Source organism: Drosophila innubila (genome assembly GCF_004354385.1).
Source record: "Drosophila innubila isolate TH190305 chromosome 2L unlocalized genomic scaffold, UK_Dinn_1.0 4_B_2L, whole genome shotgun sequence".
Lineage (NCBI taxonomy): Eukaryota > Metazoa > Arthropoda > Insecta > Diptera > Drosophilidae > Drosophila > Drosophila innubila.
The window spans coordinates 27,601,710-27,615,697 of record NW_022995372.1 but is presented as its reverse complement, the minus strand read 5'-3'; the positions used below and the strand labels follow the sequence as shown (position 1 = coordinate 27,615,697).

Below are 13,988 nucleotides of genomic sequence, written 5' to 3'. Positions count from 1 at the left end.
AACTGTGTGCCTGGGGAAGGCAACCGCTCCTCTTCGCCGATCAAATCGAACTCCTCGAATTTTCTGTCAACCTCGTGGTCTCCTAAAATTCTTCCTATTCCTCTATTTTCCCTTTTCCTTTTCCAATCCAAAAAAAAAACTCGCCGTTACTGCAAAACAAAATCATCGTCTCTCTCTTTATGATCTAAAATTTAGGGTCCGCCACCCCTTTCACACGTGAATTTACCATGGCCACCTATCGATAACTATCATCCCAAATACAACAAAATTATATCGACAGACCGATAATAAAGGGAAAATACAAATAACAATAAACATCGAGCTGGCACAAACGATAAAACATGAACATAACAATACCCCTAGATCGTTTGTGACCAGCCGGCACCTAACGCAGCGCTAACGTAGGCCACCACAACGACCCTACTCAAGAGCACTACGGATCATACTCTACCGACTGAGTTAGCCGGGCTTCCAACAAAAGTCTGGTCGTGCGCATCCGTGAGCCACAACGCTTCTGTTGCTCTCTGCTGTTGCTTTGTTGATGTTGTTGGCGTTGTCTATCATCAGGCAGCTCCAATGGCTCGCTTTTGATATAGGGATACGAGCCATGCATTAAACTGTGCGGCAAATACGAGCGTTGACTGAGCTGATGATGTTGTTGTTGCTGCTGCTGCTGCTGTTGTTGGTATTGCAGCAGCTGGTTGTGCGCATAGGCCACAGTGTTTCCCTCAAGGTTATAGCCCACCCCTCCTGCAGCGCCATAATATGCTGCATGCGTGCCACCAGCTCCCGCTCCGTATGCATTCATAATGTTGTTGTTGTTGTTGATGTTGTTGTTATTGGTTTTGCAGGGCGCCGCAAAGGCTGCGGCGTGCGGATGGTGGGGAGGGTAGGAAGCAACATGTGAGTACCAACTATGTTGCTGTATTTGTTTATGTTGTAGTTGCTGCTGCTGCTGCTGGTGATGTAGTTGTTGTTGCTGTTGTTGTTGCTGCTGCTGGTAGTATTGATGATGATGATGATGAAGATGCGGGGGGTTGTTGTGTTGTGACATTACGAGAGGAATAGTTAATTGGATTTTGGCAAATTTTTTTACCGTTCAATTGCTGGGTGTCGTACTGTGTTTTCTCTCTTTCTCTCTCTCGCTCTCTTTATTACGCTCTGTCTTTTTCATTTGGCGTCGTCTTTTATATACCAGTTTTTCAGTATTCTGCCCCCCTCAAGATTAATGTGTTTGTGTGTGTATGTATCGAAATGTCATTATATTCATTACAATTTAAATGCCATTAAGTCGCCCTTCATAATCCAATAGGAAATATTTGAAGCATTTAGCACTTGAGCACATGTTCACACAGCACCAATTGGAATTTGTTTTACTGAGCGCGAGCGTTAAAAATTTCAACATTTTTCGTTTCGTGTTTTAGCGCGACGCGACACAACAACTGCGTGCGTGTGTATGTGTTGTGTGTGACTGTGGTTGCCTAGTGATGAGATATCGCGGGTGGCGCATCATGCAAACGTTATCGATTGTTTTACTCATCGCACATCGTAATGGTGATGAGCAATAAAAATCACTGTGATTTTCGAATCATCTTATCACAAGTTTAAATAAAAGTAAACAGGATAATAACATTTATTATGTGATTTTGGGACCTATTACACCCATACGTTGCTGCAATTTCTCTTTTATCATGTGGTTATCAGTTAATAAGTGCTCTGCTGCCACCTCGTCCAGCGTTTCTCGTAGCTGTTTCTTTACTTGCGTTATTCCCGCCGAGTTCTTGGCCGAAATGGGTAAAATGTGCTGAAATCTGAGGACTCGTTTAGGTCGCACTTCCTCCGGGCATTCAGATAGACCACTATCCAGATTTGTAATTCTCGGCTTCAGCCTCGTTAGGATGTCCTTGGCGCCCTCCTTGTCCATTTTATTGAGCAGCAGGACGCAGGGCTTCTCCAACAATATGGGATCATAGAGCTCCAGCTCTTTGTTGAGGGCATAGATGTTGGTCAAGCAGTCGCGATGCGGATGTCGTGGACTCAACTGAAATCCGAAGATGTCCACCATAAAGAGCAGCAAACGAGTGCGCTCAATGTGCTTGAGGAACTTGTGACCCATGCCGAAATTAGCGTGTGCTCCTTCGATGAGTCCTGGTAAGTCGGCCACGCTGATGGACCGCAAGTCGCTGTACTCAATGGTCCCGATCTGGGGACGAATGGTGGTGACTGAAAGGAGCCAACCAAACGACAGTTAATAGAATTCTCATACATAGAAAAGCGCATATATAATACTTACAAGGATAGGCGGCTATCTTTGGCTTGGCGTTGGAAATGGCTTTGATCAGTGTGCTCTTTCCCGCATTGGGAAATCCAACCAGACCCACGTCGGCAATCAGCTTGAGATCCAGACTCACAGTGCGATTGTCGCCAGGTCGTCCTATGAAATTGTTGCCGGTGCAGCCGCCAGTGCCGCCGCCTGCCACAATGCAGGTGGCATCGTGTTCATTCAGATCTGCCAGCAGTTTCTGCTGCTCATCATAGACTTGCACTCCCACGGGAACTTCTATGCGCTGATCAACTCCGCGCTTTCCGAAAATACTCAACTTGCTGCTGTCCTCACCACTGGAGGCGAGCACCCGTTTATCCTTCAGGCCCTGCGCCACCTTACGCAGCGTCAGGCCTTCCTTGGCCACAAAGTAGACACAGCCGCCCTGCCCCCCAACGCCACCATATCGGGGTAATCCGTTGCCGCCATGTCCTCCGCGCACCGTTAGACGCAGTGTGTCCAAGAAGTTGGAACGGAAGTGTGCTCGCGCGGGCTGTTAATGATGTTATTGCAGTCAAATAGTTAGCACTTTAGTTATGTTCTTACCGATTTTGTGGATTTTAGTAAAAAACTAAACAGTTGCACCATCGCGAACAGCTGATCTGCCTTTGAGGATAGCACTGTTGTCAAATTAGCTATTTAATAGCTAGATCTGGTTATTTTCAGAGTTCGTTTGCTTCAAAAATTTCAATATGGCAATTAGCTGGAAGTCTGACAATTTAAATATAAGTAATTAAAATTTATTTGCAGCTAAGTTTTGGTATTATTATTTTTGGTTAAACTGTGCAATACAAAAATAAATTTAGATGCTTTCCAGCCAGAAACAGCTATTGTTGCATCTAAAAACTTGGCAGCACTGGTGTGTAAGGCTGCCACCCCGATTAAAGGTTGCCACCCTGCAAAGTTTTCTGATCTGGCAGCATGTACCATTTTAATCAAACTGCAAAATTGGTTGCACCCAAGAAAATTCACCTTTTTTTGAATTTTTCTTAATATTGAAGGTAGGATTTGTAAAATTTTTGCAGGATTATTGTTAGAATTTTGTCGGTTTTCTAATACTTTTTTGTATAACAAAATTTGTTATTTCTCTCCCCTTGGGGTGACGAACTTCAAACCTTCATAAAAATGTTTTCCTTAATTTTATCTAATTCCGAATTTTAAATTTTCATCAAATTGTTTATTTTTTTGCAATGCAATAGCATTTTGAAATTTCCACAAACTAAAATTTACTTTATCAGTCCTTTGCTATTTAGCATCGCAATTTCAGCTATTTCTCGGTTGCTTTCGAGCCAGAAAAAGACATTTTTTCTCTAAAAGTTGGCAGCATTGGAGGACAGGGCTGATTAGAGATGAGTCGTATAGAACAAGTTTTAATGAACGGAATATGAAAATGGATCGTAAAAATGCCCCGGCATGCAATTTTAATGTGAATTTATTTTTAGTTCAAACTATCGGCAATTGTGGCGACAAAATTGAAAAAATGGCGGCTATTTAAATTTTTTTTGTAGATTACAAAATATTTTTAAATAATTAACAATTTATTAAACATTTTTATTTAAATAAGGTAAAACAAACATAAACTTTATATATATGCAAAGTGTTTTTTTTTTTAACATAATTCTGCAAAATTCTAACTTAAAATTAAAGAAATTGAAAAATTCGAACCTCTTTGGAATTTGATCACAATTTGAGCATAAATTCGCGATCCTGGCAGCCCGTTTTTTGTTGCAACTATTGAAACAAGTTGGCAGCACTTCTATGTTTGACAGCTCAAATTTTAACAACTGAATAGAATAGAATATTACACATGGAGCCGGGTATTTGTTATATTAAGCCAGAGTAAGTCATTTTATGAAATAGCATTTAAATAGTTTTAAAACTGAATTATTTTTAATATCTAGGTATTTGATAAGTGAAGCCAATGGCGGCGGGCAGACAACGTCAAATGACGGCGATTCAAACAAAAGAAAGCACGAGGAAGAAGCAGACGCTCAAAACGAGACTGGCAACAAACGCGGAGGAGGGAAAAAGGAACGAAAACGTGGGCAAAACAAGGTATTTATATTATTTAATCCAAATGTGTCACTACTAACAACTAATTCTGCTCCTGTCTAGAACCGCCCCGTATTCAAGGACGAGCGTTTTTCGCATCTCTGCCACTCGTTGATAGATGGACCCGGAGGAGAAACATGCACGTTGGCCAATTGTCGCTATGTACATGACTTGGACGCCTACTTGGCAGCCAAGGGCGAGGATCTGGGCAACGAGTGTTATGTGTACGCAACCAAAGGCTACTGTGGCCGCGGTGTCACCTGTCGTTTTGCTAAGTCGCACACAGATGCACAGGGAAGGAACATGAGAGGGAAGGACTACGATGAACAGAAGCCGCTAACCACGTGCAATGGCATCAGTGCAGGTGGGAAGCTTGAGAGAAACGTTGATTCCGGCTTATGTTTAACCCTTTATGCCCTTAGAACTGCAAGTGCGATTGCGAAAACACGACTATGACTTTTCTCGCAGTAAGGAAGTTATTAAACAAGCGGAAAAGCTGCGCGACGAGAGGAAGCAACAGGCGAAAGAGAAAGCGGAAACGGCAGAGGAGGAGCCCCGTCAAGCGGATGTAGAGCCGGCTATTGGCAGTGCCATTGATGACTCTCCAAGTGGACGTGATGCTCCTCGCAAGCCTGTCATTGATTTCCGTGAAAAACTTGTGCTGTCGCCGCTGACAACGGTTGGGAATTTGCCATTTCGACGCATCTGCAAGGAGTTTGGCGCGGACATCACGTGCGGGGAAATGGCATGCGCTGTGCCCCTGCTTAAGGGCCTAGGACAGGAGTGGGCGCTGACCAAGCGTCACGAGACCGAGGACATCTTTGGCGTGCAGGTGTGCGGTAACAATCCCAATGTGATCACACAAGCGGCACAGGTGCTGCATGAAACAGCTCGCGTGGACTACATCGATCTGAACATTGGTTGTCCCATCGATCTCATCTACCAGCAGGGCGGCGGCAGCGCCTTGATGAGACGCACCAACATCCTGGAGCTGGCGGTGCGCAGCTGTGCGGCCTTATCCGACAAGCTGCCCTTCACGGTCAAGATGCGAACGGGTGTCTATGCGGACAAGAGTGTGGCCCATGAGCTGCTGCCTCTGGTAGAAGAGTGGGGTGCCTCAGCGGTGACGTTGCATGGACGCTCTCGAGAGCAGCGGTACACAAAGTCAGCCAACTGGACTTATATTGAGCAATGTGCGGCGCAGGCCAAGCACATGCCCGTCATTGGCAATGGAGACATTCTCAGCTATGAGGATTATGTCGAACGACGTGCGCTGGCTCCACATGTCAACTCCGTGATGATTGGACGCGGGGCCCTGATCAAGCCGTGGATATTTGAGGAGATCAAGCAGCAGAAGATCTGGTCACCCACATCCACACAGCGCTTTGAGATGCTGCGTCGCTATTGCAACTACGGACTGGAGCATTGGGGCTCCGATACAAAGGGTGTGGAGAGCACACGACGTTTTCTGCTCGAATGGCAGTCGTTCCTCTATCGCTACATACCCGAGGAGTTGCAGCTGTCGCCGCCACAAAAGATCAATTCCAGACCACAAAAGTATCGTGGACGCGATGAAATGGAAACCCTAATGAGCTCATCCAATGCTGCCGATTGGGTTAAACTCAGTGAAATGCTGCTCGGACCAGTTCCCCAGGGATTCAGCTTTGTGCCCAAACACAAGGCGAACGCCTTTTAGGTCGGAAAAATATCCCAGTTAATATTGTTAAGTTTTAGAAAGTTTTCCTGTTTGAAATATTCTACACAAAGTCTTATATCATTTTGTAATAAATGCGTTAACCATACTATAGTAACATTGCAGTCCTTGGAATGCAGATTTTCGTAATATCGTAAAGATATCAGAGAATCATCATAAAATGGTATCTAGTTTTTAAAATCTATTTTTTGTTTGTGGTTGTAATTCTTGAATTTCAGAATTTTTGTTTATGATATAAGAAGCGATTACAAACTCTTGAACAAATACTTTACCACCAATTTTTGAGAGATTCTGAAGAAAAATACTAAAAATTTTCGACTCAATCCAGGATCTTCCAGAACGCTCTCAACCCCACCCCAATTCCTTTCAATGACTACATAAAAAAACATTTATTTTGAATTTATAAAATTAGAAATCACTTCAAATAGCTGAGCGCCTCCTCGACATCGGCTTTGGAGCCGAGAAAGATGGGACTGCGTTCATGAATCTTCTGAGGTACAATATCCAGTATGCTAATCTTGCCATTACTGGCTAGACCGCCGGCTTGGATCATGAGGTAGGCCATGGGATTGCACTCGTAGAGGAGACGGAGTTTGCCACTAGGTGACGATTTGGTGGCCGGGTAGATGAAAATGCCGCCGTATTTTATGGTGCGATGCACATCGGCAACCATGGAGCCAACATAGCGGGCGCCGTAGGGTTTGCCCTTGGTGGGGTCCTTCTTGGCGGCAATGTAGTTGTAGACACCGGCGTCCCAGTCGCTGGCATAGCCCTCGTTTATGGAATAGATCTTGCCCTTGTCGGGCACACGCATGTTGGGATCGGTAAGGATGAACTCACCAATGGCGGGATCATAGGTGAAACCATTGACGCCACTGCCCAGGCCGATCACAATAGCCGTGGCGGAACCGTAGAGTGCATAGCCGGCGGCCACCAGCTGGTTACCAGGCTGCAGTGCATCCTGGACAGTGGGCGCACCCGTACTCTTTTTGCGGTAGATGGCAAAAATGGAGCCAATGGATGCCAGACAATCAATGTTGGACGAGCCATCCAGAGGATCGAAGCACACAATATATTTACCCTGGTTTAGAAACAAAGATTAATAGGGCATGATGACAATGTTCCTGAGATGGAATTCACTCACCTGTCGCTCCGTTTCCACCTCAATGACCTGCTCATTCTCTTCGGAGACCATCATACAAGTGGTGTACGAAGCTTTCAGCATATTGATGAACAGCTCATTGGACAGCACATCTAATTTCTTGACCTCCTCACCCTGCACATTCACATCCCCCGCAAAGCCATGCAACTTGGCAATGCCAGCCTTCCGCACCGCCGATGCAGTCGCTTTAATGGACGTCTGTATGCAGTTGAGCAGCTGGGACAGATCTCCAGTTGCCTGCTTGAACTTCCGCTGCTCCTGCAACACGAAGCGCGTCAGCGTCATCGCATTCGAGTCGAAGGCGGGTCCTTGTTGGGACATTTTCGCTGTGAATCGGAGAAAGCAATGTTAGTAGTTGTTTCTGGATGGAAGGGACTTGGGTGTTTCAATAAATACACATACACGTATACTGGTTACAATGTAGAGCATTCATTTTAAGCACGAATGCTGTAGAAATTTTAAACATTCTTGTAAAAAAAATTGCAATTGATATAAAAAAATAATTTAGAAAATAACTGTAGAAAATTTCATTTTTGAGACTTGAGACTTCGTAAAAAAATATCTAAATTTCTATCCAAAATGCGTGCCTACTGTAATTCATACAGACGTCAAGATTGAAATGCCAAATTAATTATTTAAAACAATTTAATTTTGCAAAATATGCTTTGTCTAACATTTCTATATTAAATTATTTCTAGACGTTTTAAATCATCATCAACAATCGACAGATTTATACTATAGGCAGGTTTGAGTGTTTATAAATTGTTATATAATCACAAGCAAAGTTTGTTAATTGGAAAAATGTGTTAAATAATTTAAATAATAGTATATTCAAAGCAGTATATTTATTTCATTTAAATTGCTTGGTTCGAAGTTCGAACCGTCTAGGCAAATATGTATGTATGTAGTTAAAAAAAATTCAAAAATATAATTTCAATAAAGTATTTACAAAAAATTGCACAATCGGTGCTGAAATAGTTAGTATAATAATAATAAGGTTAGTGAGCTGATTAGAAAATATAAGAAATTAACGTAAAGTGGGCTCGAGAGGATTGGGTAAATTGGTCAGGCAGGCAGAGGCGACAGTGCAACAGAGCAGAGGAGTGCGAGGCAGAAAATGTTCACTTACAATCACCGTTACTGGCCGCCATTGTTGGGGGATATTACTGTAAATTATGCGGTTTCTGTGTGGCTCCTTAAAAACAAAAACAATCACAAACAACAACAATGACAACAAGTTCAAAAAGGCAATGCCTTCCAGAGAGCATGAAGGTCAAACGAGCTGAGAGATAGTGAGACACTTCGACCCATCAGCACTTTTATTATCAAAAACTTGTCAGGCTTGTGCGTGTGTATGTACTAATGTATGTTCGTAGAGTCTAGTGTGTTTTTTGGTTGTTTTGGCTATGGGATAGCTGATAACCTGTTTATGTGTATGCATATTTACATACATAAGTTCAGTTATATTAAAAATATCGAAGCAACAAATAGAAACCGGAACAAGCCAAAAAGTTTCTCATATGTTTTTTTTTGCCAATTTCAAAGAGAGACACGTGCCCCTTTTTTGTTTATTTTTGGAAACGCCACATGATTTGATTCAGCTATAGTATATGTATCTAAAAAGTATACATATGTATATCTGTATGTCTGGCATATCTATCAGATACAGCGATAACATTGTCAAGTAATTTTCTCTTAACTTTGCTTTGACGCCACCCGGTGAAAAGCCAAAACATTTGTGGAGCTTCTATTTACCAACAAACCAACCAAAGAACAATAGTAACAATAAGAAATATAACTTTCACTTACAGGGAGAGAACGATAAACGAACTGATCAAAACAGAACACAGAATACAGACAGAAAAAGCACCGCAGTCGACGGCTGTACTAAAGAGACTGAACGACGTTGACTTTCAGCTGGCAATGGCAACGACAGCGGCGACGACTGCAACGTCACAACATTTGTGGCGGACGGGAATATAAATACAAGGAAAAATAATTAGCTGTTGATTGTTAGACGAAGAAATACCCTTGTACTCAGCTAAGCAGTTGCTGGTTTGACAAGGGCGTAGGCAGGGGGTGAGGGGGGTTACTATTGCTCCTACACTGATAGCTTAAATAGTTTCCTAAATTCGCCCAGAGTTGTACCACATAACATCCAAAAATATAACAAAATATGAGTTTGAATTCAAGCTGCGGTACAATTCCTGGAGGTATATATGTATATAAGATATTTAATTTAATTAAAACACATATATTTTAATTCAATAATTGCAATACAAACATTTTTTGATCGATAATAGCTTTCCAGTGCTTTTGTGAACCAAATTTAGTCAGGAAGTATACCAACCAATCCCAACTTAATAACATTTTCGGTAAGATTGGTTGAGATGTTTTAAAAAACAACAAAGTTTCTCTTTATGATATAATTGACTAATTTAAAGCAAATTTATAAAATTCGTTCGACTTAAATTCACCCAAACGCATACTCTTTTTAGACTAATTTTTGCTAATTGAGGCACTGGGTATAAAAATTAAATCTCTGATAATGGCCCCTCTGCATACGCCCTTGGATGATACATATATAAATGCACGCGTAACCAAATCAGAAAGAGAGGGATACAGAAAGAGAGAACAAAATAGGGAGCGCTACGTAGGGTATGAACGGAGCGAGACATGCCCCCTTTTACATGTAGACTGAGCTAATAAGCAAAGTTGTCATTCTCAAAAAGAGGGCGTCAATGGAAGACATATAAAATTGTAGGAGAACATAAGAGAAATATATATATATGTATGTATGTATTAATGGATAATACTATTTAAGTTCGCTAGCTGTTTGTTCAAGTTTCTTAACACATGTTTAATACTACGTACATATGTATGTATAAGTATATACAAATGTACATACATATGTTTGTATAAAATTGTTATCAGTCAAAGCGTGTAAGGCCTATAGGGTGCTTCTGAACTTGCTTATAAATATTATAGAATCTTTTATAGAGCTTTGATTGCAAGCTATTGACCCTAGATTCTTCTAAGTATAATCATATTTAATTTTGTTATACATTTGTGTTACATAATGAAACATAATACATAAATATTGCTAAATAATTAGTTATATGTAGTAAAGTCACCCTGTATATTAAACCTCATTAACCACCCAGCTGATTAGTACGGAGGCTCGACTACTAATGTGACTTCCAGCATAGTTATCAATTAAAAATTTGTTAAGAATGTATGACAAGAGTAATTTTCCTGCTTATGTATATGTATGTATACCAATTGATTGCTGATCTTTATATATAACCCTTGATTATGTCATTGCAGTGACCTTAATATAATGATTATATTAGTTTTAACAAATGTTATTTTGAAAGTAATAAGGAACTACATTTGTTTTAGCAGTAAACATGAGAATATTGATGAATAGTGCATATTAGTGATGTAAATCCAAACTTTAGATCGAGTTTTATATCGAAATAGAAAATCGGGCAAAGTAAGTATCGAGTTGTCGATATATCAAAAAATTAGTAGATCAAGTTACAAATGTCGAGTTTTAAAAAACATTTTTTTTTAATTTGAAAATGAAATTGTAATCACTAAATACACGCGTACTTTTATTAGAAATCTTATTTTGCTTGCATCGTCTTCATGCCTAATTCATTGATAATTTTGTAGTTTATTTATAACGGACGCTCATCAGAAATTGAACGACTAAACTAAACAACAAGAAAGTCATGGGGACATAGGTTCTGTTTGACCAAGCTTCACAAACTTTTGAAAGATTGGTTCCTTTTAAATTAAGTTAAATAAGTCTACATAATTATTGTAATTTTTATTTACTTATTACAAAATAAATTCTTTAGTTATGTGAATCTAAGCTCTTGAAACTCTTCGCGAGCTAAAAGTCTACTGACAAAAGTCTAATTGCCCCAAAATTTTGTATATCCAATTTGTGACGAAGGATATTTAATTAAATATATAAATTATATAAAAACTAGTCGGTAAGGCTATAGTCTAGATCCCGACCATAGAACACCCGTTACTTAATTCAATATATATAAAATAACTTTATAGAAATTACTATCTAATAAAAACTACTGCATACTTTTGGGTGCTTGCATTGCTAGGCAACAAATCTAACCTTTTTGGCTATTAAACGAACGAAACACACTTTTTTGGATAGATTTGAGGCCACAAACGACGAAAAACATTTGTTTTTTTTTCTATGGCAGAGTTTCTGCTTTTTTTTTTTAGAATTTTTTTAAATTTGGCCTTTTTAGAGGTGCGTCCACCTTTGTCATCACTTCTCGGTAATGCCAAAACTTATTTTCAGAAGCTTTACTTTTCCTGAAAGCTAATGAATATGTATGTAGTTCATCGATACACAGTCTAAGATTTAAACCTGTAGTTTTAGAGTTTGGTCAGAATTCATAATACCAACTTCAATGCATATTCTATCAGTTAAGCTAAGATATCTCTCAAAACAAAAAAGTTTTTCATACTGAAATTTGATTTTAGACTGATATGGCAGCTATATGATATAGTAGACCGATTTGAACCGATATTGGTGTAGATATATAAGGCAATATAAAATACACAATTTGTGAGATTGGTTGAAATATCTTAGAAAAAAAGAAAGTTTTTTATACTGAAGATAGATTTTCGATCGATCGTTTCTACGACAGCTATCTAATATAGTGGACCGATTTGAACCAAATTTGGTGTGGATACATAACACATTACCAAATACACAACCTGCGAGTTTGGATGATATATCTTAAGAAACAGTAGATGTTTTCATACTACAGGCTGATACTGAACCGATCCCTCCTATGACAGCTATATGATATAGAAATCCGATTTAAACCAAATATGGTCATAGTGTGTAAAGCAACACCAAATTGATATTCTGTGAGATTGGTTAAGGTATCTCAAAAAATGCAAAAAACTTTTATACTCAAGTCATAAGAATCAAAAAAATATCGATACAGATACAAATTTTATATCGCCGTTTCGCCATAGATTTTTATAAATCATATCTTATACACATAAAATAAAAACAAACATTTAATTAATTTTTTTCGAGTTTTCCTTGAATTTTAAAGTAAAAAAAACTGAAAGCTAAGTAAAAAATCATAATTATCTTAATTCAAAAATATATAGCTCTTAAACTACTGGTTTAAGTCCAAGACTGTGTATATATAAAATATAGAAATATAGCTATTAATGTCGATCTACTTGTTCGATCTTGCTGCGATTAAGTGGGATAGTAGATAATATTAAAAGATAACAAGCTGGCGTGAATTAAATTACGTCTACAATTTGCTGTCTAAATATACACAATTTGAACCAGATCATTAGCTGGATTTCAGACTTGAGCCACCGAAATGGTAGTGGTGGCCCCAAAATTTTTAATATCCAACAGAGCTTGCAAGTTTTGATCCTCACATTGGGGCTGTCTGTGGGAAAATTATTTTTTTTTTCAGACACATCATAAAACTATTCGAAATTTTACATTCAATTCTGTTTGATATCCAATTTTGTGACGATGAATATTAAATTGAATATATATATTTTTCTTAATAAAAAAGGCCCCAGCAGCCCCAACCGCCACAGGTCAGAAGAACCTAACTTGATCATATTGGACAGACCTAAATGTTTCATTCTTCCTGTGTATGTTGTTAGTCGCACCCTTCTTGCTGTTTTCGTCACTAGCGCTTCACTGCCGTCCGAAGTGACTGTATCGAGAATAATTTTCATGTTGCTTAGAGTGATCCACACAATAATGAAGCTAACTAAGGGGTTTCTCATCAAATGACTCTGGCTCTTCTTTGAAGTGCCTGCTGCGAGAGAGAAAAAAGCACAACACGTGAGAAAATTAATTTGATTAAATTGCCACAGAAACGCTCTGCGGGGCAGCTTCAATGATGAGCTTATCGCCTTATAATCACTTGCTGTAGACGACGAACGACAACTGTGCTGCTAGCAGGCTACTTAACGGTACCGATGAAAGGTCACGCAGCACTCAGAACAGGGCAGGTAGTGAAGCACATGACTACAGGGCTAACAAATGCGGGTAGTTCTGAATGCAATAAATGATGTGCATAAGTGTGAAAATATATGCATCCTGCAGCGCGAATCTCATTCCCATTGCCATTCAACCTCTCTTAGTGCTCTACACAATATGCTCTGTGTTTGGGTTGATTGACGTTGATAGGGCACGTGTTGGCAATTATGGAAAATAAACATGAAAAGCTCCTGGTCAAATTAAATGACATATTGTTGAACACGGTAAAATATGTGTGATTTTATGAAATGGTTTCAAATTATCCTACGCCTACGCTACACGATTTATTTATTTAACATTTTATATTTCATAAAAAAGTAAATAAAATATTTGAAATAGTTGATGATAAAATATAAGTATTTTCACATTAAACTAGTTGGACGGAGCTACAGTCGAGCATTCTCGACTGTCGGAGACCCTGTAATTACTATGGAAAAGCTAAGACTGCTAAAAATTCAAAAATATTCTGCTCACTTGACGCCCTTACACAGCGCTGTATTACATTTTCGATATATGATATAGTAAACCGATTTGAACTGGTAGGGATGTATAAAACAAACCTAAAAGCATATTTTGTCAGTTTGTTTCCGGTATCTCATAAAACAAAAAATGTTTCATACTAAGACTTGAATCTCGCCTGATCGGTCCTATGACAGCTATATGATAT

At 39.5% G+C, this 13,988-nt stretch overlaps 4 protein-coding genes across 5 annotated transcripts in view; 1 reads left to right on the top strand and 3 right to left on the bottom strand.

Annotated features, from left to right (window-relative positions):
* Window positions 1–1,496, bottom strand: part of LOC117782392 — a 24,161-nt gene extending 22,665 nt beyond the window's left edge. The window contains exon 1 of the mRNA XM_034619499.1: window positions 655–1,496. Coding sequence (XP_034475390.1) covers window positions 655–1,054 — 400 coding nt within the window. The 5' untranslated portion in view covers window positions 1,055–1,496. The remainder of the gene's footprint in view (window positions 1–654) is intronic.
* Window positions 1,497–1,607: 111 nt separating this feature from the next.
* LOC117782390 (GTP-binding protein 10 homolog) lies at window positions 1,608–2,932 on the bottom strand. The gene is made up of 3 exons (XM_034619497.1): window positions 2,870–2,932; window positions 2,294–2,816; window positions 1,608–2,223 (listed from the first exon to the last, which is right to left on the bottom strand). Exons 1-3 carry the CDS (start codon window positions 2,909–2,911, stop codon window positions 1,637–1,639), a joined length of 1,152 nt encoding a protein of 383 aa, XP_034475388.1. The 5' UTR covers window positions 2,912–2,932; the 3' UTR covers window positions 1,608–1,636.
* A 1,140-nt stretch (window positions 2,933–4,072) lies between these two features.
* Window positions 4,073–6,183, top strand: LOC117780080 (tRNA-dihydrouridine(47) synthase [NAD(P)(+)]-like). Its single transcript, XM_034616477.1, has 4 exons — window positions 4,073–4,162; window positions 4,225–4,378; window positions 4,439–4,739; window positions 4,798–6,183. Exons 1-4 carry the CDS (start codon window positions 4,131–4,133, stop codon window positions 6,069–6,071), a joined length of 1,761 nt encoding a protein of 586 aa, XP_034472368.1. The 5' UTR covers window positions 4,073–4,130; the 3' UTR covers window positions 6,072–6,183.
* Window positions 6,184–6,463: 280 nt separating this feature from the next.
* On the bottom strand, window positions 6,464–9,169 carry LOC117780081 (fructose-1,6-bisphosphatase 1). 2 transcript variants are annotated; one of them, XM_034616479.1, is made up of 3 exons: window positions 9,061–9,169; window positions 7,234–7,577; window positions 6,464–7,170 (listed from the first exon to the last, which is right to left on the bottom strand). In XM_034616479.1, the coding sequence occupies exons 2-3, from the start codon at window positions 7,570–7,572 to the stop codon at window positions 6,505–6,507; spliced, it is 1,005 nt and encodes a 334-aa protein (XP_034472370.1). In that variant the 5' UTR covers window positions 7,573–7,577; window positions 9,061–9,169; the 3' UTR covers window positions 6,464–6,504. The 2 variants fall into 2 exon arrangements, with proteins under 2 accessions (XP_034472370.1, XP_034472369.1); XM_034616478.1 differs by lacking the exon at window positions 9,061–9,169 and adding an exon at window positions 8,381–8,446.
* Between the last annotated feature and the right edge of the window lie 4,819 nt (window positions 9,170–13,988).